Source organism: Eptatretus burgeri, chromosome 12 (genome assembly GCF_056783735.1).
Source record: "Eptatretus burgeri isolate ZD-2024b chromosome 12, Ebu_testis_v1, whole genome shotgun sequence".
Lineage (NCBI taxonomy): Eukaryota > Metazoa > Chordata > Myxini > Myxiniformes > Myxinidae > Eptatretus > Eptatretus burgeri.
The window spans coordinates 10,604,914-10,630,677 of record NC_140972.1 but is presented as its reverse complement, the minus strand read 5'-3'; the positions used below and the strand labels follow the sequence as shown (position 1 = coordinate 10,630,677).

At 46.1% G+C, this 25,764-nt stretch overlaps 1 protein-coding gene across 1 annotated transcript; it reads left to right on the top strand.

The window, feature by feature from the left end:
• On the top strand, positions 1 to 23,949 carry ACAT2 (acetyl-CoA acetyltransferase 2). Its single transcript, XM_085849471.1, has 9 exons — positions 1 to 256; positions 3,448 to 3,582; positions 5,805 to 5,986; positions 8,013 to 8,130; positions 12,021 to 12,164; positions 12,277 to 12,399; positions 18,123 to 18,277; positions 22,468 to 22,578; positions 23,386 to 23,949. Exons 1-9 carry the CDS (start codon positions 208 to 210, stop codon positions 23,563 to 23,565), a joined length of 1,197 nt encoding a protein of 398 aa, XP_085705597.1. The 5' UTR covers positions 1 to 207; the 3' UTR covers positions 23,566 to 23,949.
• Positions 23,950 to 25,764: the final 1,815 nt, after the last annotated feature.

Below are 25,764 nucleotides of genomic sequence, written 5' to 3'. Positions count from 1 at the left end.
GAGGAAGAAGAAGCCCTTTGGGGATTTTGAGGAGGAAGAAGCCCTGGTGGGGATTTTGAGGAAGAAGAAGCCCTTTGGGGATTTTGAGGAGGAAGAAGCCCTGGTGGGGATTTTGAGGAGGAAGAAGCCCTGGTGGTGATCAGCCCCGCCTTTCCGCGCGCGCCTCGTCCGTGGATTTCAAAGCTTCTGCTGCAACTCCGTGCCTGGATGATGGGTTCTGAGGCTGTGATCGTGTCGGCGGTGCGCACAGCGGTCGGTGAGTGTGTTAGTGTTTCCCCTTCGTTATTTGCATTTTCATTTCCATTGATGAGCCATATCTCGCACAACTACAATAACTACAATTACCGCCACCATTATTTATATCATTATTATTTTCTCTAATCCCGCAGTGAGGGGACGTGTATTGATTTATGGTTCGTGATGCTATCGGTGCGTTTAATATAAATTACCTTTTTTTTTCCACCAATCTGACTGCACGGCGTTAATTTTCCCGCGGGAAGTGGAACCACATCGCATTTTTGTCCTTCGTGTCCTTCCTGAATGTGATATCACGTGTCCCGACACCCCCAATCAGCCGCCACGTCCCAACCCCGAGTCGACATGGTTGGCTGTGACGTAATTGGGGGCGTGGTTCCGGAGAGCGTTCTCATTGGTTCACACGCGTGTCGGATCATGGTCGGACGGGATATGAAGCTGATTGATTTATATTCGGTAAAACCGACGTCACAAGATGCGGAGGACCGATGGTGCGACAGAACAAAAGAAAATTAACGTAAAAAAAAAGCTATATGAAGTAAATCGGACCCAAAGGAAAGCGGAATCTTTTCGAAATGCGAAGCTCTGTGTGAACTGTACTGAGTTCACAGACTCCATGATGCCACAAGTGAGAGCGTAATGACGTGATGACGTCTTCATTTGCGTGATGACGTCTTCATTTGCGTGATGACGTGATGACGTCTTCATTTGCGTGATGACGTCTTCATTTGCGTGATGACGTCTTCGCGTACGCAGGCGACGACTCAAACAACAACAACAACAATAATCATAATAATACAACAACAATGATGTAACCCAATTCATATGCCACGTCTCCCTTTCTTACAAATAAATAAGCAAAGCAAAAATGTCTTTATAGTTATAAACTGCTCATTCATTAACACGCGACAATTAAATGGATCAATTAATTTTCAATGATTGCTTTTTGTTAAGATCCAGACGTCTGGGAGGGTTCACGGCCCTGCCGCTCCTGGCGGTGTACCTGGCGTTTCTGGGTGACGCAGTGGCTCGAGGTGAAGACGCTTGTTGGGGAAACTCCAGGATTCAGATGCTCTCATCCGGGGATTTGCAGCCATTCTCCACTGGGGTATCCCATTGAGGAACAGGATCGGGGACATCATTCACATTCGGGAAAACGTGGGAACAAGACTGTGGCTGACTTTCCAAAGGGTCGATGTCGGCTGATGGGGGGTACACTACGGAAATTGAGCCTGCAATGCTGGTATACATTGTTTGAGGTCCTCACTACATATTGTTACGGCTGTGGAAATTCGCAAACCACCATCCAGGTCCCGTAGGTGAGGTATCTCTTAAGTACATGTGTAGTTAGCCCCAAACCCGTTGTTTAGAGGGAATTAATGTGATTCATTTGGGCTGCGACGCTTTGAGGTAGCCGTTTTTCTGTTCTATCTTTATTTTGAACCAACCACGTCTCAACTGCCATCACACATCAACCACCATCCACAACGCCGCTTCACAACAACCACAACCACACCTGCCTCTCAACAACCATGCCATCCTCACCTTTCTGCCAGCAACCGTCAACATCTCCACAAACACAAAAGGGGAACAACAACTCCCACCCCGGTTTCTCTGGTAAACAAGAATGACAGTTGGAACTCAACTCCCACCCTGATTTCTCTGGTGGAATGTCCCCCCCCCCCACGTGCCGCGAAGGGAGGGGCGGTGTGCCGGGGAAATAAAAGGGCGCACGGAGGCGCCGCTGAAGTCAGGTCAGGACGGTCGGTGAGAGTGTCAGTATCAGTCGGCGGTTCGTGGTCTTCTGCCCGTCTGGGTCTTGGAGAAGCGGTCCGTAGAGCGACCCGCTCGTTGGAGCTTGCAGTCTGTGGAGAGTCCGGACGTCGCGGAGGGGACGTGGACTGGAGGTGCCGCTCTGCCAGCTGTGTCGCGCGGACCTGCGCGTTCGTACAAGGAACGCTGGAGAGAGCTCGCCCACCATCGCACCGCGAGGGTGCAGGTAACCTGCAACGGTCTCGTGGGACTCGTTCGGTCTGCCAAGTCCCATGCCATAAAGGCCCACGGGCCCCGTCTGCCCCCTTGTCTTTGAGGGTGGCCTTTTCTTTTGTTTGTTTTTTTTGTATGGATCTTGTGGCGCCGTGTCTTGTAAAGTAAAACTATATGTATTGCCATGTGTTCGCGTATTCGGTTAGCTCTGCATTGTTGTTTTTGTTTTAAATTGATATATGTGTGCTCTTCGTGTGTCGTGTAAATAAAGTGCATTATGTTGAATTGTTCCACGTTTCGCTGCGTCCTTTCCTTCGTTTGAATCTCCATCTTGCCTCACGTAAAGGGTTTGTAGTGGGCTTAATACGCCCGATAATTAATCGGAACCGTCAAGGCCGACGATAACACCGCTCGGTTATCCCGATAGCACGGAACGGACCGTTTAAGCGGCCCGTGTCCGGAGTCGACCTGCGGCGAGGTGCGATCGCCCGGTCTACCATCAGCGTGGGTACTTAGGTAGGTCGAGTTTGGCGAACAACCCTATCCCACGCGGGTGGCCGATTGGCACGATCGTGGTGAGGCCGAAAGGCCCACCTGTGACTAGCTCCCGGCGTTAGTCCGAGAGGGTCACGACAGAATTGTCCGTCCGGTGGGCGACGTGCCGCGATTCGAGTCGCGTGGCTGATCGCATGCCGGCGGGCGCGAATTCGCAACAATATGAATGGGGAGCTGGCGTGATGTGCCTCGACGCATGAACCTGGGATCCAATGCTTGGCATCTGGGTGTGGTAACATCCGAACACTGAGGACAATTGAGGACAATCTCAATGATGGCTCAGCTAGCCAAGGAGATCACCCTCTTGGCTCCGAAGGGCAACTTGACCTGGAAGTGGTTCATATTGTGTCTGAGATGGCGTCACATCTTGACCGTCTATGAAAGTGGCACATCCTCCCAGAGACCATAGTATAGCAAGGGCACCTCTATATCTGACCTGACATATCTATATCTATATCTGACAAACCAACCTGATGGCCAAGCCCGACATGTACACGTGTACACCGCAAACAACTGACCTGCTGGTCAGGCCCGACATGCGCACGTGGACATCAAAAGGTAGAAGAACCAACCTGCTGGCCTTGATTATTGTAATATGGGGATCTCCATCATAATCAAATCACAAATACAGAATTTGATTATCATTTACAGGATCCCTCAATGGGACTCTGGCTCAACTACCTGCACATGACCTGGGAGCAGCTGTTTGCAACGAAGCCCTACGACGGGCGGAGGTTGCTCCTGAGGATGTGGATGAGTTGATTATGGGGCAAGTTCTCACTGCAGGTACACAATTACTGGCATATGTGTTTACAGCATTGATTTATCAAGCAAAAATGTGCTTGAAAGGCTCCATAAAATACTGTAATTGTTTTATATTTGTGATGTAATCACTGTCAATACAACAGTCTCTTACACTGTCGATCACCGCCTTAATGCGGACCTTCATGCATATATGGTACCTACAAACTACTGCTGCACAACTTTGACACTAGAGTTTCTCGGCTGACCTGGCTGTGCTGGAAATTGGCCATTTCATCTCGACGATGCAGTCTTACCTCCGCCAGTCAGTGTGTTGACTGCTCCAGTCGACAGTTGAAATGCCTGGTGGTTATTTTATAACATGTGCAAGACGTGCATGTCCCATTGTGGAACTGCAAACAATGGCCATTGGTCTGCTATCCACTTGACTGGCTTTCTACCCCTTCAAAAAATGCAATTCCACCTTTGATGAGGAATTATCATGAGACAAAGTATCCTGACCGTTCCACTCACTGCGTGGTCCAAACCAATGTCACCATTGTGAAACCCTGCAATGGTTTCTCATCATGAGCATCTTCTCGTGGCTGAGTTGCCCCCTCTTACCGACGAGCGTTCACTGAGTGCGAGCAAAACTCACCATTCGTGAAGACGTTCTGGACGTCGATATAGATTTGCTCTGACTAATTGAAATGTGCCTCCCACTTGTCTCGCTCTGAAACTTACCTGCTGTTAGCAAGAAACATGTCCTGAGACTCACCCTCTTTTTACAAGATGTCAATTACACAGAAGGCTCTGGATTCCACATCCTCAAAGACGTCCCATTGGGAAGCAGTCAAGCAGCAGCACCAGCGCATAGGGGGCAGGATGGGGGGGATGTTCCATGAGATCTTCGGTGAAGGTCTACCACACAATTATAATTTGAGAATGGCAAAGGAAAGACTTGGCTGTGCAGAGAATTCTGAGGCAGCGGTTGGTTTTGGAGCCTGGCATGGGGAAATGATCTGCCCACGAGAGATTATAGCTCCGACAATGAGATCCATTATATCCAGAGACTGCATCTCTCATTGAGGCTGACCGCAGGAATAAATTGTGAAATTTGCAAGCCCACCATTATGGAAGGACAAAGTGAAGTTGTGTTCAGCTGGATGACCAGTTGCATACCTTCTCGATCAGCAGGAAGAGGTTCTGCCATAGCCTGCAAGACAGAGGGGTGAGGAGCTATCCTGCACAAAGTGGAGCATCGAAAGTGATGCAATGGATTTTCCAGTGATGACTAGAGATCATTGATGTTCATCGAGAACAGGACTGCTACTGGAACATTACCTTGAGAAACAATGACCTTGAGTTGGAACATGGGAGAGAACTCTATCCAAAGTACCCTGTGTTTGTGAGTGCACAGGAAACAGATTCCATTAACTGACAGTTTTAAAATCGGGATGGAGTGTCAGACAGAATCAAATGAATGGGACATGCCCAGTGAGATTGACATCAACTTCCCCCACCAAAAACAAAACGCATTGGGGATCACAACATGATCTGTGCTTGCACCATTTCAAACTGAGATTTCGACCCCTTCATGGATCCAACATGTTCCTTTATTTCACACGTGGATTACCTCTGCCACCAAAGGTGGACAAAGGTTATGTTTTCACCCCTGTCTGTTTGTCTATTTGTGTGTGAGCAGGATATCTCAATTTATGGACAGATTCAGATGAATCGAGGATGAATTGATTAGATTTTGATGAAGATCCAATCTGAAAATTTTTTTCAGCGATTCTTCACCATTGAGAGATGGGGCCAAACCTATACCGAGCATGGTCTCAAAAAGTTATGGATTATGACGAAACTTGGTGGATGAGTTGGGTAGGTGACGGGAACAAGCCGATTAGATTTTGGTTCAGGTCCGGATGCAGATCTGGCCTATCGGTGGGATACAAAGCGTACTGGCAGAGGTATGCACTCCACCGAGTGCTGTTCTCGTTAAAATCTGCAATTGATGTGCACGCAAATGACAAATGTTTCTCATTTCACCTTCTAACTTCCAAATGGCTCATGTATTCATTCTTCTGCTTTCATCATCCTCTCATTAACGTAAACACCTTTAGATATTTGACCCACAACAAAGAATACAAATTGCATACTTGTGATCAACTGCTTTAATTGAGTGCTACTTCCTGGGAATTATAGAGATTGTTCTATTCAACACAACAATGTGTCTCATGCGGAGGAGTCTTCCTTATTTCCAGGACAGGGTCAGAACCCGGCCCGACAGGCAGCTGTTAAAGCCGGTCTTCCCTACGCGGTCCCTGCCTGGGGTTGCCAGATGCTTTGTGCATCAGGCCTGAAGTCTGTTTGCCTGGGAGCACGAGCAATTCGGGCTGCGGAAGCCTGTGTTGTACTGGCTGGTGGACAAGAGAACATGAGCCTGGTACGGGATGGCGACGAGCCAATTTGGACGCCATTTTGTTTGCCCACATTCCTGTCCACAATGATTGGCTACATTGTTTGATGAAACTGTTTAGCGGTATCTTATCTGTAATCATTGAGAAAAGGTAGCGATTGAGCAAACGTGTGAAATCAAGTTACGAATGTTGTCATTAAACTTGCGATTTAAGCGAATTAAACCCAGCTAGGTTTTTGTATATACAAAGTCGAGGCTCATGGAATAGCGAGAACACACAGCGGATCAGGACGCAATGTAACGAAAGGAACAGCAGAAAGAGGAGGGGGAAATGTAAGGTTGAGATGCAGGGGGTGAATAAGATGGATACAGAAGCCAAATGTTTCGAGGGTGTGAGGGGTGGGGTTGGTGGTTTAGCTGGTGTAATAAAGATCATGGTTTTGGATCGGTGATTATCTGAGATGGTGAACGACTGTCTTGAAGTCCTAGAGGGAAGAATGAGATCGAAGAGAGTGTGTAAGTTGATTCCACAGGTGTCTGACAATGAGGGCCTCCATCCATTGTTGGGTGAGTAGATGCAGCATGTCCAAAGTGGAGTGACCTAGTCTGAAACCAAATTGGTGATTTGAGGTTTGGCTCTTCGAGAAAAGGAAGGATTTAATATCAATTGCAATTATGGATTCCATGATCTTGCTGATGAATGGAAGCAAGCGACTCAGTCTGTAGTTAAGGGGATCCAGTTTTGTGTGTTTTTGTGCAATGCAGTGATGTTGGCTGATTTCCATGCAGTTGGAAGATGACCAAGAGAGAGAGAGAGAGAGAGAGAGAGAGAGAGAGAGAGAGAGAGAGAGAGAGAGAGAGAGAGAGAGAGAGAGAGAGAGAGAGAGAGAGAGAGAGAGAGAGAGAGAGAGAGAGAGAGAGAGAGAGAGAGAGAGAGAGAGAGAGAGAGAGAGAGAGAGAGAGAGAGAGAGAGAGAGAGAGAGAGAGAGAGAGAGAGAGAGAGAGAGAGAGAGAGAGAGAGAGAGAGAGAGAGAGAGAGAGAGAGAGAGAGAGACACAGAGACACAGAGACACAGAGAGACAGACAGAGAGAGAGAGACAGAGAGAGAGAGACAGAGAGAGAGACAGAGAGAGAGAGACAGAGAGAGAGAGAGAGAGAGACAGAGAGCGAGACAGACAGAGAGCGAGACAGACAGAGAGCGAGACAGACAGAGAGAGAGACAGAGAGAGAGCGAGAGAGACAGACAGAGAGAGAGCGAGAGAGACAGACAGAGAGAGAGCGAGAGAGACAGACAGAGAGAGAGCGACAGAGAGCGACAGAGAGCGACAGAGATAGTTTTTTTTTTTTAAGGACATGTGAGCTGATGTCACCTGGTCCAGTCGCAGGATCAGGCGAGGGTTGCCAGAAACTTCCCCACTTTCTCAGGTGCAAAAGACAAGAGTCTCGGAGCAGTTGGGTATGACAGGGAAGGGTAGGTACAGAGAGAGTGAGGGGTTTGGGACTCGATATCTGTAAGCAAACACGATATTGAGGCATTCGGCCTTCTCACGAGCAGTCAGTCAGCTGTGGTGCCATTTGAAGTGAGGGAAGGGATGGAGGGAGAGCATACACAGGGGACTTGACAAGGCACCACCAGGTTTTAGAGGAGGGAGACGAGCTTGAAAGTTTATTCTTAAGGTTGGACAGATGTTGTTTCCTGGCTCTCCTCAGAGTGGACACACGCTTGTTGCAGGTTTGTGGAATGGTCTGAGGTTGCCTTCGGTCAGATTTGCCTCCCAGGAGGAGAATGTAAGTTGTTTCAAGAAAACAGCCTCCCCACAAGATTCAGAATTCCATGGGTGGGAGGATGGCTATGAGACCACTTTAGAGAAACTATTTGGTCCATAATTCCTGTGTTTGTGGTGTGTAGTGGTGAATGTCGGTGGTGTCTGGGTGAATGAACGAAAATTGCTCATCTGCAGATTGTCTTATCCTCACCAAGGGACCTCTGCTGTGTTGTCCCACTTACTACCTTGATATTTGTCCTGTGGTATATTTACTTATTTATTTCCAGGCTCCACATGCTGTGCACATGAGGGCTGGTACGAAGATGGGCAATTGCACTTTGTTGGACACCGCGATTACAGATGGACTCACTGATGCTTTTCACAAGTACCTGATGGGAATTACAGGTACATACAGGAAGGGATTGTTAAAATAACTATATTGACAATTTTATTCGGTAGTGCACAGCTCTTTGTTGTTTTGATTTAGTACTTTGAGACTGCTTGCAACGGAGATAGTCCATTGCTTTGGAATCTGAAGTGGTGCGGTCGTGGTTCAATGTCAGGATGAAGCAGTTGGACTCCATTGATGTTATGCGAGTGGATTATTTAGTTTAGATTGCAGCCATTTGTGTCGCGTGCATTTTTAATCCGCATACATTGGACTGGATTGACATTGCTACCGAATGTAGTTCGACTCCTTGTCCTTATTTAGGCTTTATACTGGGTGGGTACTTTGATTGGCTGCATCGTGACGAACTGCGGTGTGAACGTTCGACACATGACCGTACGCAGACGCAGTTGATTTAATTATATACGGTAAAGGGGGAGTGGTACTTACCTGTCATTTACTGTATTTTCATGCAAATAACCTGTACGTTAAATTGGTTCCACAAATTCCAACTGCGGGGTACACTCGTGTGCGGGTTATACGGTATTTCACCATATGGCACGTGACATAACCACAGGGGGCCAAGTTCAATTATCAAGGAGATACAAAAAAGAGGCTTAATTTATTTTATTTTTGCAAGTATAATTGTAATATCCTTAATTACCCTTCTATTTTACCGACATATATATATATATATATATATATATATATATATATATATATATATATATATATATATATATATATATATATATATATATATATATATATAGATATATATATATATATATAGATATATAGATACATATCTAATTCCAAAGCTATTATTTAAGGGACCAGTAAATCATCTTCCTAATTCCATGAATCAAATACACAGCCAGTCTCTCTGTTGCCGTGCTCTTCTGCAAACTGACAAACAATCAGAAGGAATTTGGCCGTGAAACTTTTACATTTTCTCTTATTTGTACCGACAGTAGACGTTGTACGGCAGGGACTTGTGATGGTGTGGAGGATTTTGTGGAATGATGTGAGATTCAACAACCTGCAGGGTATTTATACATTTGTAATGCATGAGCACTGAGCAGCATGCTTTCCGGTCGCATCGGTACCGGAAACCACGCTGGTTTTTAATACGTCGGTTCAGTAAATTTTCTCGAGATATTCATTTTAATGTCAGCTGGTTCTTTACCAGTTGTATTTGAAAAGAGCTGTTCGTTGGCCCTTGACAACAAAGCCGTGTCGGCCGCGAGAAATATGGAGATCGCGTATCCGCAGGGGTTGTGTTCATTTACCAAGCAGCCAGCTGGCACTTTCCAGGCCAGCCATTCCTTATCAATGGTTTCAAATAGAGTGCTTGCTTGAGTGCGTAATGCATTTGTCGAGCACTCTACAAGAAACTTGGTAACTAAACACACACCTGGCTTGTGGGGTATATCCGTGTGTGGATTATAAGTCCCTGAAATTTTCCAAGAGCACTTCTTTTTCCCCCTGGTGTGGGATATACCAAGGGGTGGGTTATTTGCGTGACAATACGTCACTTGCTTTTTATACCTGTTTCCAGAAGAAAATGTGATTGTGTTATCGAGAACAAATATAACTGAGAGCAAACTTTTTCAAGACCTTAAGAATGTAGTTATTTATGTTTGAGTTTGTGAATGATAAACGATTAACTTACAAGTACGTAAGTTAAACAGACCAGTTGTGAAGCAGGAGAGGACCGTGGAGCCGACTACCTAGTATCTGGTCTCTCCTTCCTTCCCTCCCCAGCCACACCTGTCCTCCAGTAATACAGACCTTGTTACCTTTTCTAAATTTAGGCTAACTGTTCACCCCCTCCCCCCCCCCCCCCACTCATTTGGTTGCTATGTTTGAGGATAGTTTCCTCATTGCTCATCAATTACCCTTCAATGGACATTTCAGTGAGTATCAAGTTTACTTGGCAAATGGGTGTTTTTGTAGCAAAGTTTCCAAATATAATTGCAGTTTAAGCTAATTAAAACAAAGTATAGCAAGAAAAAGAGCAATCAGAGATTGCAGACTCTTGCTAGGACTTCTTTTGTGTGGTGTTTGTGTACTGGTGTTGCGTAATTAATAATACATAACTGGAACTGCCACTTTATAACTGCTGGCAGTGATGGCTGGGTACCAAGATGACCCGCTTGTAGACCCGTCGCACTTTGATTGGACACCTGTCCCTGACCCACGACGTTTAGTATTATTAATTTGATTTTAGAATGGGATTAAAATAAATTCAATTTAAATCAAATAGAACACCAAATAGGTACACAGGTACTGCATTGGAGTCACCATCAGGAACCCAAACGAGCAAAAAGAAAAACTGATGTCATCAGGAGGAACTTGGATAGGATTTGTGTTCCAGCTGTTACTCCTCCACCCTCAAACCCATCCACGCACAGCCAAGTGAGCCCAATTCAAAAATAAATAAAATGAATTAAAAAAGAACCTAGATCAAAAATTTAATTATTCCGGCTGCCAGACCATGTGTCCGATCAAGTTGAAATTTAAAACGTGTATTCCCCCATCACTACTAGATCACAATCGTGCAGCTTCACGTCAATTGATTAAGCGGTTCCAGGGAAAACATTATTTAATATTTTCTTCAATCCAATATGGCTGCCAAACCATGTGACCTATCAATTATTCCTGAACAAACTTGTACACCCAAGATTTGGGGAACATTTGTGTGAAGTTTCCCCTTGATCTGTCCAGCCTTTCTGGAGGAGAAATATGTTTTGTTTTTTTTTATAGGTTTTAAGATAAATCCAAGATGGCTGCCAAACCATGTGACCTATGACATATGTTTGAACCTTTTGTTCCTCATGGTTCAACGGTCGTGTGTGTAAAGTTTCGCCTCGATCTGTTCAGCCACTTCAGAAAAGGTTTTAAAAATTTTTTTTTTTTTTTTTAACAATATGGCTGCTGAATCACGTGACCGACGACATCATCAAAAAAATTTTCTGTGGATCATTTTATCCCTGGATGACAGTATGAAATTTTCATACTGATCAGATGTAGCATTCTACATATGCAATTATGATATCATAAGGAAGGCACAAATGACATTAAAAAATCACTTATTGCCCATGATGAGTACTTGCCATTTGCCAAGTTTCAATTTTTTCCTTGATGAGGTTTTTGAGATAGAGGTCCAAACTATTTTTTTCCCAACATGGCTGCCACACCACATAACCTATGACATCATAATTATCATTAAAACATTCTACATGAGTAGTCGCACCAATGGCGAAAATTTCTTCTCAATCCGACAAGCGGTTGCAGAGAAAAACACTGAAGCTCTGTACAGACAGACAGACAGACAGACAAACAAACAAATGGACCCAAATGCAATACCCTCCTTCGGCGAGAGTAACAAGAACGGCACTCCTTAGAGCGCATACCACCACCAGGTCGGTGGTTTACGTTTTGTATTCCACTGATGGGCCGGATCTGCATCAGGACCTGCACCAACACCTAATCGGCTTGTTCTTGCCATCTCACCAACTCGTGCACCTAGTTTTGTTATTCATCTCCAACTTTTTGAAATATCATGCTATGTATCGTTTTCAGCCCTCTCGCTCAATGGTGAAGAATCACTAAAACAATTGAAAAATTATCTTATCCGGATCTTCACCAAAATCAAATCCGTTCACCCTTGTCACACACAAAGCTTCGTTTGAATCTGTCCATAACTTTTTGAGATATCCTGCTTCCAGACAGACGGGTGAAAACATAACCTCCATCCATCTTCAGTGGTTGGAGGTAATGATAGAGTTTGTTACCTTAACAACCAGCAATGAAACGATAATATTTGCATTTTCATGTTCCCATTAATTTGCTTACATGTGTTTTTCCTTTCCCTCGCGACATCCACATCACATTTTTGTAGCTGAGAATGTGGCACAGCGGTGGAGCGTTTCACGTGAGGACCAGGACGCGTTTGCACTATGCTCCCAACAACGAGCGGAAGCAGCACAGAATGGTGGCTTTTTCACTCGTGAGATCGTTCCGGTGACCGTTCCCCAACGCAAAGGTCGGTGGCAAGAGGGAACACTGGGAAACAAGGCCATATTGGATAAGGTGACCTCAGCTAAGGCCCGGTGGCAAGTCGAGCCCAGCTGATGTAATACTTGTCGGTTGTTTAGGTACGATGCAAGTGATTGTGGATGAGTTTCCTCGCCATGGTTGCACAATGGAGAAACTCTCTGCTCTCTCGGCATGCTTCCTGAAAGATGGAACCGGCACCGTCACCGCTGGCAACTCGTCAGGCAAGTTGATTACTTGTTAATTAAAAAGAAAAACTGTCTGGGATTTTTAATCTGGATATTGAGGAACAAGCAGGCTGAGATTGACTGATGAACAGGATTGGAGTAAAAATTATCTGGGAATGTGTGTAGGTTGACGAACTGTGCCTTGAAGGACGAACTGACGACAAAGGTCGGGAGTGGATGGACAGGCTTTTTTTCTAAAAAAAAATATGGCATGTAGAAGTAGAAGTGATGGGATGGGTTTTGTTCAGTGTACGACTGAAGATGGTGTGTGATGTGAGACCAGGTAAGGGATGGTAGAGACAACAGCTCATTAGTATGTCTACCCTGTGTTTTGGGCATGGCCTGTTGTGAAGAAAGGCCAACGATGCCCAAGGTGTAGGAAGAATGTAGGATGTAGCCCAAGGGAGAAGGCACCCTTCAAATCTGGGAGAACTGGAGCAGTTTGTACAAGAAGAGTGGAACAAACTGCCAGTCGAGAGGTGTAGGAAGCTCATTCATGGCTAGAGGAAGCGCTTGACTGCAGTTATTTTGTCCAAAGTCTGTGCTACCAAACATAAAGTCGAGGGTGTCAATAATTTTATCAACGCCATTTCTTTTTATTATCTGATTTTTAAAGGATATATTAACTTCTGAATCAAAAACAAAGGTTCTCTCATATTAACAGAGAAATGAAGAATTGTGGAGACGAAATACTTTTGTCAATTTCAACTTATTTCTCGAGAAAATTGTGAGTTATTTGAAAAAGTGCAAGGGTGCCATTATTTTTGGCCATGCCAGTCGTAGTTGTCCTGTGTACGTATCTGTTGTACTCGGACTCTGTTGTAATTATTTTCACTGCAATAGTGAAGGATAGCCCCACCTCCACTGTTATTCTACTTGGATTGCTTTGGTGAATATGCCCATGGTTTTTGTGGATATGGTCACCATAGCTGTGTCTGAAGCCAGAGCTCATGTGGCACACTCTACCGTACAGCCTTGTTGATTTGTCCATTGTCTCCTGGTGTCCTTGTAATTAATAATTCATGCAAGTTCCCAAGTTGCCCTGTCAGTTTGAGGATTGAACCACAAAGTGCAGACTGGCATCATATGTAGATTAGAACAACATTATCCCTCCATGAACGTCATGAATGAACGACGTGGGTTTTTAACCGACAATCCGACAGTGACATAATTATTCTGAGATGAGCTCAGTTTTCAAAATCTTGGAATCAAAATCCTTAATACAATTTCTTTCAGATATATGTATATATATATATATATATATATATATATATATATATATATATATATATATATATATATATATATATATATATATATATATATATATATATATATATATATATATATATATATATATATATATATATATATATATATATATATATATATATATATATATATATATATATATATATATATATATATATATATATATATATATATATATATATATATATATATATATATATATATATATATATTGTTGTGGTTGACGAAATTCGCAAACCACCATTCAGGTCCCTTAGGTGAGATATCTCTAAGTATATGTGTAGTTAGGCCCAAACCCGTTGTTTAGAGGAAATAAATGTCATTCATTCGGGCTGCGACCCTTCAGGACAGCCGTTTTTCTTTTACTATCTTTATTTTGGACCAGCCGCCATTACTACCACCACCAACCACGTCTCAACAGCCATCACACAACAACCACCAACTGCAACGCCGCTTCACAACCACAGCCACGACCCTTGCCGTCACATCTCGCTCTCGCAACCATCGCATCACCGCCATTCCCGCGCCGCTTGTGGACACCGATCCTGGACTCGTGCAGGGCGCGTACCGAGCAGCGGGTGCAAAAACACCAGCCTTTCCGAGAAATCGGATCAAAAACGATTCACGCCCACTTCTGTTCCGTCCTATCAGCGAACGTGGGGCGATTTGGCCCCGCCTCCAGGTGCGTCGGAGTATAATCGCTATATGCAGATTCGCGGATCAAAAATCATTCACGCCCACTTTTCCTCTGTCCAATGGGGAGCCAGCCAGAGGTGAAGGGTCGAAGGTGAAGGAGCGAAGCCCCGGGGGCTATAAAGGGCTGCGTTCGCTCGCCGAAAAGGAGTAGTTGAGTTGGAAAGAGTTGAGAGTTTCTGAGAAGAGGAAAGCAGTTGGACGCAGTTGGACGGAGCTGAGAAGAGTGGAGAGTTGGAGAGTGGTGGTGGCGGCGGCGAAGGCAGTCGAGAGGGCGCTCGTGTCAGAGTCGGGGAGCTGCGGAGAGGGGAGGCCGGTAACGCGACCGAGGTCGCGGTGGAGACGCTCGTCGCGGGACCCAAGCCAGCGAGATATCCTCATTCCCCCGAGCATCAACAACCCCCTCCTGTTTCCCCCCGCGCTGAGATAGTGTGAGAAGGGGGCCCCGTTCCCACCCCATTTCCAGGCAGTGCCAGCGAGGCCCGTGGAGTCGGGGCGCCACCGCCATTTTGCGGCTCATCACCAGACGGGTAGGCTCGACGCGGTCTCACCCCCCAGGCCCGTCTGCCCCCCTCATCGTTGAGGGTGGTCCCTTTTTCTTTTGCTTTGAGTATATGTGTTGGCGGCGCCGTCTGTGAAGTAAAACTGTATAAGTGTTGCCGTGTGCTCGGTAGTCGGTAGTAGATCTGCATTGTGTTTCTCTTTTACATTTGCTTTTTGTGCAGAATTGTCGTGCTTCTTCTACTTTTACATTTGCTTTTGGTGTATAATTGTATATGTGTGCTTTCCGTTTGCCGCGGAATAAATGTGCTTTATGTTGAACTGTTTTTCCCGTTTCGCTTCGTCTTTTCTTTAATTGAATCTCCATCTTACTTCACGTAAAGGGTTGGTCGTGGGCTAAATACGCCCAGTAATTAATCGAACCGTCGAGGTTGACGATAACACCGCTCGGTTATCCCGATAGTACGGAACGGGTCGCTTAAAGTGGCCCGTGTCCGAAGTCGACCTGCGGCGAGGTGCGATCGCCCGGTCTACCCTCCGTGTGGGTACTTAGGTAGGTCGAATTTGGCAAGCAACCCTATCCCACGCGGGGGGCCGATTGGCACGATCGTGGTGAGGCCGAAAGGTCCACCCGTGACTGGTTCCCGGCGTTAGTCCGAGAGGGTCACGACGGGATTGTCCGTCCGGTGGGCGACGTGCCGCGATTCGAGTTACGTGGCCGCTCGCACGCCGGCGGGCACGAATCCGCAACAATATATACAGTGGGGAGAAGAAGTATTTGATACACTGCCGATTTTGCAGGTTTTCCCACTTCCAAAGCACGTCGAGGTCTGTAATTTTTATCATAGGTACACTTCAACTGTGAAAGATGGAATCTAAAAGAAAAATCCTGAAAATCACATTGTATGATTTTTAAATAATTAATTTGCATTTTATTGCATGAAATAAGTATTTGATCACCTACCAACCAGTAAGAATTCAGGCTCTCACAGACCTTTTAGTTTTGTCTTTAAGAAGCCCTCCCATTCTCCATTCGTTACCTGTATTAACTGCACCTGTTTGAACTCGTTATCTGCATAAAAGACAGCTCTCCACACTCAATCAATCAGACTCCAACCTCTCCACAATGGGCAAGACCAGAGAGCTGTCTAAGGACATCAGGGACAAAATTGTAGACATGCACAAGGCTGGGATGGGCTACAGGACAATAGGAAAGCAGCTTGGTGAGAAGGCAACAACTGTTGGCGCAATTATTAGAAAATGGAAGAAGTTCAAGATAACAGTCAATCTCCCTCGGTCTGGGGCTCCATGCAAGATCTCACCTCATGGAGCCTCAATGATCATGAGAAAGGTGAGGGATCAGCCCAGAACTACACGGCAGGACCTGGTCAATGACCTGAAAAGAGCTGGGACCACAGTATCAAAGAAAACCATAAGTAACACACTATGCCGTCATGGATTAAAATCCTGCAGCACACACAAGGTCCCTCTGCTCAAGCCAGCGGATGTCCAGGCCAGTCTGAAGTTTGCCAATGACCATCTGGATGATCCAGAGGAGGAATGGGAGAAGGTCATGTGGTCTGATGAGACCAAAATAGATGTTTTTGGTTTCAACTCCACTTGCCGTGTTTGGAGGAAGAAGAAGGATGAGTACAACCCCAAGAACACCATCCCAACCGTGAAGCATGGAGGTGGAAACATCATTCTTTGGGGATGCTTTTCTGCAAAGGGGACAGGACTACTGCACCATATTGAGAGGAGGATGGATGGGGCCATGTATCGCGAGATCTTGGCCAACAACCTCCTTCCCTCAACAAGAGCAGTGAAGATGGGGCGTGGCTGGGTCTTCCAGCATGACAACGACCCGAAACACACAGCCAGGGCAAATAAGGAGTGGCTCCGTAAGAAGCATCTCAAGGTCCTGGAGTGGCCTCGCCAGTCTCCAGACCTGAACCCAATAGAAAATCTTTGGAGGGAGCTGAAAGTCTGTGTTGCACAGTGACAGCCCCGAAACCTGAAGGATCTGGAGAAGATCTGTATGGAGGAGTGGGCCAAAATCCCTGCTGCAGTCTGTGCAAACCTGGTTAAGAACTATAGGAAACGTCTGATCTCTGTAATTGCAAACAAAGGTTTCTGTACCAAATATTAAGTTCTGTTTTTCTGATGTATCAAATACTTATTTCATGCAATAAAATGCAAATGAATTATTTAAAAATCATACAATGTGATTTTCCGGATTTTTGTTTAACATTCCGTCTTTCACAGTTGAAGTGTACCTCTGATAAAATTTACAGACCTCTATGTGCTTTGTAAGTGGGAAAACCTGCAAAATCGGCAGTGTATCAAATGCTTGTTCTCCCCACTGTATATATATATATATATATATATATATATATATATATATATATATATATATGAACCGACAACCTTTTGGGTGCCAGTCCAGTGTACTCAGCACTAGGCCACCGGTGTGCCCTGATTGAGCTTTTACGAAATGACTGGTGTGCGTGCATATGTGAACAGGATTGTATTTATTGCTATAATATACTCGAGTCTTTGCATTGAGAATAGTGGTTTTGATATTGATTGGAAAGCAATGCTCTGCTGCTGTACAAAGGTAAATGTTGTCCCAAAGTCAAAACAATACACGACAGGTAGAGAGATGTGGAGAGGAAAAACAAATTGTCATTTTGGAGGCACCTGGGCTGGCTATTCTGAGGCCAAATAAATTGTACACCTGTTCAGGTGCCTTCAAACCAACATAGCAGCAGTTATAAAATCACAAAGGGAAGGCCACAACTGACACAACACATATATGACATCCTCTTGCTGGCAGGATAGCCTAGAGGTATGTACACTCACCTCTGAGCTGTTGAGCCTGGATACGAATCCTGACACGGCTATAAACTACCATCCTGGTGTTTTGCTTGCAGGACGAGGCATAGGTGTGTGCCGTCCTATGGACAGACATTCACGAAGAGTAGACGCGCTATCGCCGACACACTGAACAAATTCCAGATTCGAGCACACTCGAGTCGAGTATCTTGCGTCGGAGTGGCGACTGGTTCAGGATTCTAACCCTAGCCAAGAAACTGCTTCAGCAGAATTGACACGTGGTGTGCAGAAACGGACAGACTTGCTGCATAGTGCTTAAGGCTGAAATGGGAGAAGTGACCTTTATCGATGAGAGCATTTGTTCGATTACTCTCCGTGTGGGCATTGAAAGATCACTTTTTGATCATCTCATTTCGCAGGAGTAAACGATGGTGCAGCAGCAGTACTTTTGATGTCTGCGAAGGAAGCTGGACGTCGAAATATCTTTCCTCTCGCCAGGGTCGTATCCTGGGCTCAAGCTGGGGTGAACCCTGACATAATGGGCACTGGGCCCATCCCTGCGGTCCGCAAGGCTGTGAGTTCAGCTCTTTATAATTGGAAAAAGCTCTCACTTTTCTCGATCTCCCAAACACAAATTCTCCCAAAAAGTTTGTTTGTCTTTATATATTTGTTTTCGTGACTGTTTTGTTTGTTTTTCCAAGTCTTTGCTGACTCATTCCTTCTTTGGTTTTCTCTGCCCTTCTCCTTGACCCCAAAATTGTGTATTTAATAACTGCATGTCGCACCTTGTGTGTGTGTTGTGTTTTGTTTATCCTTCATGCCTGGTGTTGGCTTAATGGTGAGGGTGGTGGGCTTGGATCGGGATCCAAGGATCCTGAGTTCAAATTCCCCTTGGCTGTTGAATTAATACCAGGTGGGGTTGACTCTGCCTGTTATCTTTCCGAGGTCGGCAAAATGAGTGCCAGCTTGCTGGTATCCTGTGTCGGAGTGGCGACTCGTCCAAGATCGTGCCCAATAGCCAAGGAGACTGCTTAGGCAGCACCACCGCTCTGCACAGAGTATGGTCCCAATGGATGGATGGATAGATGGATGGATGGTTTCCTTCCACCCTTTACATACCTTCATCTTTACTTTTTACAAACTTTCCCCTCCATTTAATCTTTCGCCCCTACAAAATAAATCTGTTCAAATACAAAACTGATTTCGTATTTAAATAAATTGGTCTTCAAGCTTATAATCAATTTACTTGGAACAAAAATTTGTCCATTTAATCATAACGGATACATGTTTTAAAAGCCATTCTTTTCTGGGAGGGAAGAGTAAGAAGCGGGACTTGGTGCTTTAATGTTGCAGTTTCAACAGTCAATAGTAAGAACCCTTTACACCATTTTAGAACACAAACAACAACAACAACAACAATGTAAACCACAGCCAGGATGACAGAGAGCAGTAGTAACAACTACTATGTTTTTATTTAAAAAATCCTTTTTTCCACTTCGTTGACATCCTCATTGAGACTTGCAGATAGACATGTGATATGGTTGTGAAGTGCAACTTGCTGTGTTTATTAAACCCGTCAGCGAAGCGTCAGATTGGCACTCTAGTGTACTTTTTTTTCTCTGCGCACACCAGCGCGGCAATTCGCAACCTGCCCATGACGTCATGGCAGCTGTTCGCGCACCTCGTCCCCTTGGACGGTAACATCCGGCAGGGATTTCCTTCTGCCGGATTTCAACCATACAGCCAAGACGTCACTGCGCATCCCAAAGCAAGCCCCGCGTTTCGAGGGGTTCCCCACGCGAACACGTGTTCTGCTCGTCGGAGCTTCACACACACGCTCGCGTGGAGAACCCATCCGGTCCAAATCCATATCCAGCCTACCTTCTGTCCGTTCGCGGGATCGGCTAATCCACCGCGTGCGTTTCCGGACCGGATTTCACTCGCGCAGCCGCGCACGCGGCGGCCTCGTGCGGAGCACAGCACGGACCCCGCGCTTGCTGCTGTGCAAACCCGGAACGGTGCTCAAAACAGCTACGGCCGCTACCCGGCTTTTGTCCCTCATCTGTCGGTCGTCGTCGCCATTCAACGCGCAAACTCCTGCGTGCCACGACACTCACACACCTCACCATTACACTAGGACATGCGGTTGTGGTCTCCCGCATGCTAACCGCCATCGTCCAACACGTCTCCCGTATTATTTTGTCCTCCACCGCGGGGCCGACAGTCCACACTCCCCCTCAGCTCGCTCGCTCCAGCACGTGGCGTCGCCATTTTGAGCTCCACTGCCCGTGTTTCGCTCCTCGCAATTGCCACGATTGTCTTTTGCCCAGCCTGATCCAGCCCCATGCGCTGCATTTCACCCCGCATTTCTTTCATTTCGTTTTACACCGAGTGCGTTTCCATCCATTTTTGCCAGCAATATTTCTAATAGCTGGCCCATGTCAGGTGGCCTGGTGGCAGTCGCTTCGCCATTATCGGGCGCGGATCCGCCGGGGACCAAGGAGGGGGGGGGGGAGGTCATACACCGCGGCCCCCGCCGCTGCGCCCATTGCGGGCTCTGCATTTATTTGCGGGGAATAGTCAACCTGCATAATGGGAGTGTCCTGCATGGTCATTTCGTCCTGAGCCATAGATTCCAACATTTCTAAATTCATTACCCCCTGCTCCCGTTCGCCTTGAATTGCCACCTTGCGTATCGGAAATAATTTAAACTTGGAATTTAATGGAACCGGAGGGTCGCCTCGCACACCCTTGATCCGGTTCTGTTAATTTAGTGTGGAGGGAATGAATCTATACCCGACGTCCTGACACCAGTGTTGTAGATTTCCCACCTGTCGCCGTGCGAACGACCGCGTCTAACTAATAGCGGTCGCTTCGCCCACCGAACGGTGGTGACCTGTGTCGTAAAAGGTGACCAGGGTTGCGTCAGGAAGGGCATCTGGCAGAAAACCTGTGCCAAATCAGTATGCGGATCATAACGGATGATCCGCTGTGGCGACCCTTAACAGGAGCAGCCGAAAGAAGAAGAAGAAGATATATATTGTTACGAATTTCGGCCCGCCCAGCGTGCGATCGGCCACGTAACTCAAATCGCGACCGCGTCAACCACCGGAACGGACAATTCAGTCGTGACCCTCCGTGGAACTACCGCCAGGAGCTAGTCACAGGTGGGTCTTTCGACCACACCACAATCGTGCCAATCGGTCACCCGTGCAGGATAGGGTTGTTCGCCAAACTCTACCTACCTAAGTACCTTCGCGGGTAGTTAACCGGGCGATCGTACCTCGCCGCTGGCTGGCCGAGGACACGAACCGCTTAAGCGGTCCGTTCCGTGCTTCAGTGATAACCAAGCGGTGTTATCGCCGGCCCCGACGGACGTGATTATTTAACGGCTGCTTACACCCTTCTACCAATTTCTTCCATGATGCAAGATGGAACTTTCAAACAAAGGAAAAGACGCAACGAAACGGGGAACATTTCGACAAGCACATTCGACAAGGCAAGCACGTATTCACAGCCATACAGTAAGAATGCAATTTACAAGCAAGTTACAACCGAATAAAGCAATGTTTATTTACAGGCACTGAAACAGTTTCTACTTTACAAGACACGGCGCCACAACACGCATTCAAAGAAAACGCAAGAAAAGACCCCCTCATAGACAAGGGAGTCAGACTGGGCCCTTGGGCTTAATGCGCGTGGAACCTGGATGAGCGGCCAGGTCCACGAGACCGAAGGGTCTTACCCACGCCCTCGTAGCGCGATGGCGGGCAAGCCGCAATGTCAGCGTAGCTGCGCCTGGCTTCGTGCCCCTGGCCTGGTCGGCGAGCTCTCACCGGCGCTCCCCGTCTGCCTTTCCCGTCGGCTTCGAGCTCCGTCTCCCGACTCGACTGCCCCGCCGACACTGCAGACTTGACTTCTTCTGCCGACACTCCGCCGCTGCCACTCCACTGCTCCCACTTGGTTCTTGACTTTCTGCTGACGTACACCTTTTTTTTCTTCGTTGTGCTCCCGCTTATATAGCCCGGGGGAGGGGCGTCTATGTAAATTTCTGGATCACAGCGGGTTCGGAGGCGGGGCCACACTACCCGATGCTCAGTCATTGGATGGATGAAAAGGGGGCGTGAAGCATTCCTGATCCGATTTTTGAGGCGAAAGGAATGCATTCACAACCCATGGCCCGGCATGTGGTAGAAAGGCGGAGGTGGTGGGAGTTTGGTTGTTGGCAGGCGTCATTTGAGAATGGCGGTGAAGCGATGTTTGCGGGGTGGAGGTAAAGAGGCGAAGGTGGTGGTGTTTGAGTTGTAGTTGCTTGGGAGTGATGGTGGTGGCGATTTGGTTGTTGGGGGATGATTAGTCCAAAATAATGATAGAGAAAAGAAAAAGGGCTATCTCAAAGGATCGCAGCCCTGTGAACACGGAAATTCCCTCTAAACAACGGTGGGGAAATCTAACTACACATATACTTATCGTCATAACTGATCTAAGGACCCTTTATGGTGTATTGCGAATTTCCACATCCGTAACAATATATTTTTTTTCTCAAGTGAAATCAAAAGCTTTGTCTTACATTTTGGATATTTTAATACATTGCTGGTATAGTTGTCTTGATTTTTCTTTTCATATATATATTTTTTCCTTGTGCTTTATACACCCCACCTCCTTCACACCCCTTCTTCTCCTCACTCACCTCCCATAACTGTAATCATTCATCGCATAAAAAGGTACTTTTGCATAACTTCATGACAAATACCGTTCTAACAGGTGGCGATCGCTGGCTGGACTATCGAGCAGGTTGACCTGTTTGAGATAAACGAGGCCTTTGCTGCTCAGACCGTGGCGGTGATTCGTGAGCTGGGAATTCATCATGACAAGGTTGGTCTGACATCCTGTGGCCTGATGTATTGACAGATCACAATAAAAGTGTCAAATTGGCATAATTTATTATTAACTACATGGTGTGAGGGTTTTTTTGGGGGGATTTTTTTTTTTTTAACACCATCTAAGGTGAGGAATGGAGCTGCCACACATACACACATGGACATACAGACAGGTACACGAGACGCAACACAAGACTGCTCGACGAGACAAACAACCACTGAGCTTGGGGGAAGTGCCGTCACATCTCGGGGTACTCTGAATCCCAGCGACGATGTCACAATGATTGATTATTTATGAATCAATCATTGTGACATTTTCTTTCTGACCAGGCATTTCTCCTGCCCTGATGTAAGACCTCGCTTGGCATGTTGAGTCTATCCGAGTCTGAAATGCTAAGCATCAAGCAAGGAAGCGGCGTGTACCTTTTAAGTCTTTCATATGACTTCGCCAGGGTTTGAAACGCCGACCTCCCAGACTAGAAGCGGAATCCAAGTCTGAAAAAATACAGGTGGGACGGACGGACAGACGGAGAGCAAACCTATAGTCCCCTCCGGTGAAACTGGTCGGAGACTCATAAAAGTTCCATCGTGAGGAGTTGACAAATTGTTATGCTAATTAAGCATACGTTGATAATTGGATGGATTATTGGGGATTGTCCCAATTGATCACTACTACATGTGGTGTCAGTACTCAAATGTTTTAAGAACCTGATGTTTGGAGATGTCTGTAGTCTCCTTGGATGAACAAACTTTAAAGGTTGTCAATGGATAAAACCTTTTAACATGTATCTCTGTCTTCCAGGTGAACATCCAAGGTGGAGCGATAGCACTGGGACACCCGATCGGTGCCTCCGGGTGCCGCATCCTGGTCACGCTCCTCCACGCCCTGCGGCGCATAGATGGTCGGCGTGGTGTAGCCGCCCTGTGCATCGGTGGTGGAATGGGCCTGGCCGTGTGTGTGGAGCGAGATCATGCCAGTTAGTACCACTCGGCGAGAACATCGAGCGGATCCGAAACGTTCCAAACGGAAATAATGCCGGAACACTAAAAGGGCAAGGACTGGGAATCTTGATTGTCCCAAGGAAACTGCAGATTGTAGAGAAGTGAAGAATTAAGTTTTATGGATATATTAAATATAGGAAATGTTTAATATTACTCCTCGTGGCCAAAATCTGTCGTATTTTCTCAACAACTTGCAAGGCAACATGATACTCAACAAAAGGAATTGTTGTTGCCCTAACTTTAGACCGTTTTGGTTTCATGATTATTTTGAGTAGTTTGTATACCTTGTACACCTATATTTGCAGGTAAGAGATTCTGACCATGATAGATAGTTTGTAAGGGAATAAAACCAACAAACGAGCAACATCTTCCCCAAGACCATTCTCGCTTGATCTCTCATGCACGCACATGCGTTAACATGGAACTGTGTTCTCATGGATGACAGTGACATCTCTGAACCCTTGGTGCACGTACGTGCAGCGGCAGGTCATGTTTTGTTTTGGAAATGGTGCCGGCTCTGGGCGGGTTTATGGACCACCTTTCGTGAGGGGGTTGAGATACCACGAGGAATGAAGTGATCAAAATGGGATGCCATTCCAACATTTGCCTTGGCTGTCAGTGTAACATCATCGGTGGGAAATCAAACATTCATGGATGAACCTGCAGAACTTTTGAGAAAAAAAAAGGAAAAATGAGGTTTTCCTTCAGGGATGGGGGGTATGCTCCCTTGGAAAATTTTGAAAAATATTCATTTTGGGGGTGATCCTGTCCATATTCCAACAACAACAAAATTATACAAATGGAAGTGATATTTGGGGAAGATTTTTTTTTTAATTTCACTTGAACATTAATTGCTGGAACCTGGTGTTGGCTTAACAGTTGGCTGATTTAGGATCTTACATTCGAGCCCCTGTCGCTGTTGAATTAACACCAGGCAGGTTGAGTCGGTCCGTCATCCTTCCGAGGTTAGCAAAATGAGTAACGAGGCACTGCAGCAGTGTTGGCCAGCAGTCGGAGTCGTGAACGTATGTGACTGGAATACATCTGAAAGGAGTAAAATTGCCACAAGGAAATGGTAAGTTGCCGAGGTACTCAGCTGAATAGTCCTCTGGAACCTGGCAGGCCCGAAGGCAGGAACGTTGATGAAGGAGCCAAGGAGAAATCGAAGGATACACTGATAAGACTCTTCAGACGAGCGACACGAACCCGTGTAAGGCAACGCGAGACGTGCAAGTACCTCAAAGGCAAAGAAGAGCTCTTTACACACGAAGGTGCCAACATCAAGGGAAGAATCGTTATCAGCGAAACTCCACGATAAAGGGTTTCCCCTTTCCGCATAACACGAGGCACAGATGATCTCTGTGGAGTGGAATGTGTCTGATAGACACCAACAAATGGCGGTCGTTTGCGTGAAAAACGCCAAGCAGGTGGATCCTTAGCCTGCAAGGAAAGGACATCAGAGTTGTTCGGAATCTGAGTCGATCCTTTATTCTAACCGCGACCGAACAACCCGCGAGTCTCTCTTCTGGTTGCACGCGGATCCAGAAAATCCACGATCAACCAGAGCTCGAGAATATTTACATATTGTAACGTGAAAGTGATGCCGCTACAGATCGCAATGGCACGCAAGTTCTCAACCTTATGTGAGATGATTGAAGAATTCTCCAGAAGGATAAATAGTAAATCCCATCTGGGTGATAACTCGAGCAGTCTTCTCCAGCTATTATACATCATCCACGTGGGATGAAGGAACGTCACAGCCTTCCATTCTGACCGGGGAAACCCCACATCCTCATCTTTTCCCCGATCTCTGATAATTTCCTCCATCTTCTTATGAACTCTCTATTTTCATTCCAATCTGTTTCATTCCAAATTCATTCCAATTCCAATACGATACCATAAATGTCGCAAAATTAAATAACACTTATGATGTTAACGAATCTGCCGGCGAGGAAAGGAGGATACGCAGTACCGACGTACACACACAGTCTCCTGGCTGGCAGACATCCAATCACGGTAACGTGCTTGCAGCAAGCGTTTGTACCCGGCCAACTTCGACAAAAATATCTCAAAATAAAAACTGCAGTGGGAGTAATTCACATAATCGTGGTCATGATGTGCTATTTATTGCATTAGCATTTCACCCCATCCAGATGAAACAATCAGCATATCGGAATAG

Coding starts and splice junctions, on each gene's coding strand:
- ACAT2 (XM_085849471.1), top strand. CDS start 208: ATGATGGGTTCTGAGGCTGTGATCGTGTCGGCGGTGCGCACAGCGGTC. Junction 257..3,447: donor GGCGGTGCGCACAGCGGTCG/GTGAGTGTGTTA, acceptor TATCATTTACAG/GATCCCTCAATGGGACTCTG. Junction 5,987..8,012: donor GACAAGAGAACATGAGCCTG/GTACGGGATGGC, acceptor ATTTATTTCCAG/GCTCCACATGCTGTGCACAT.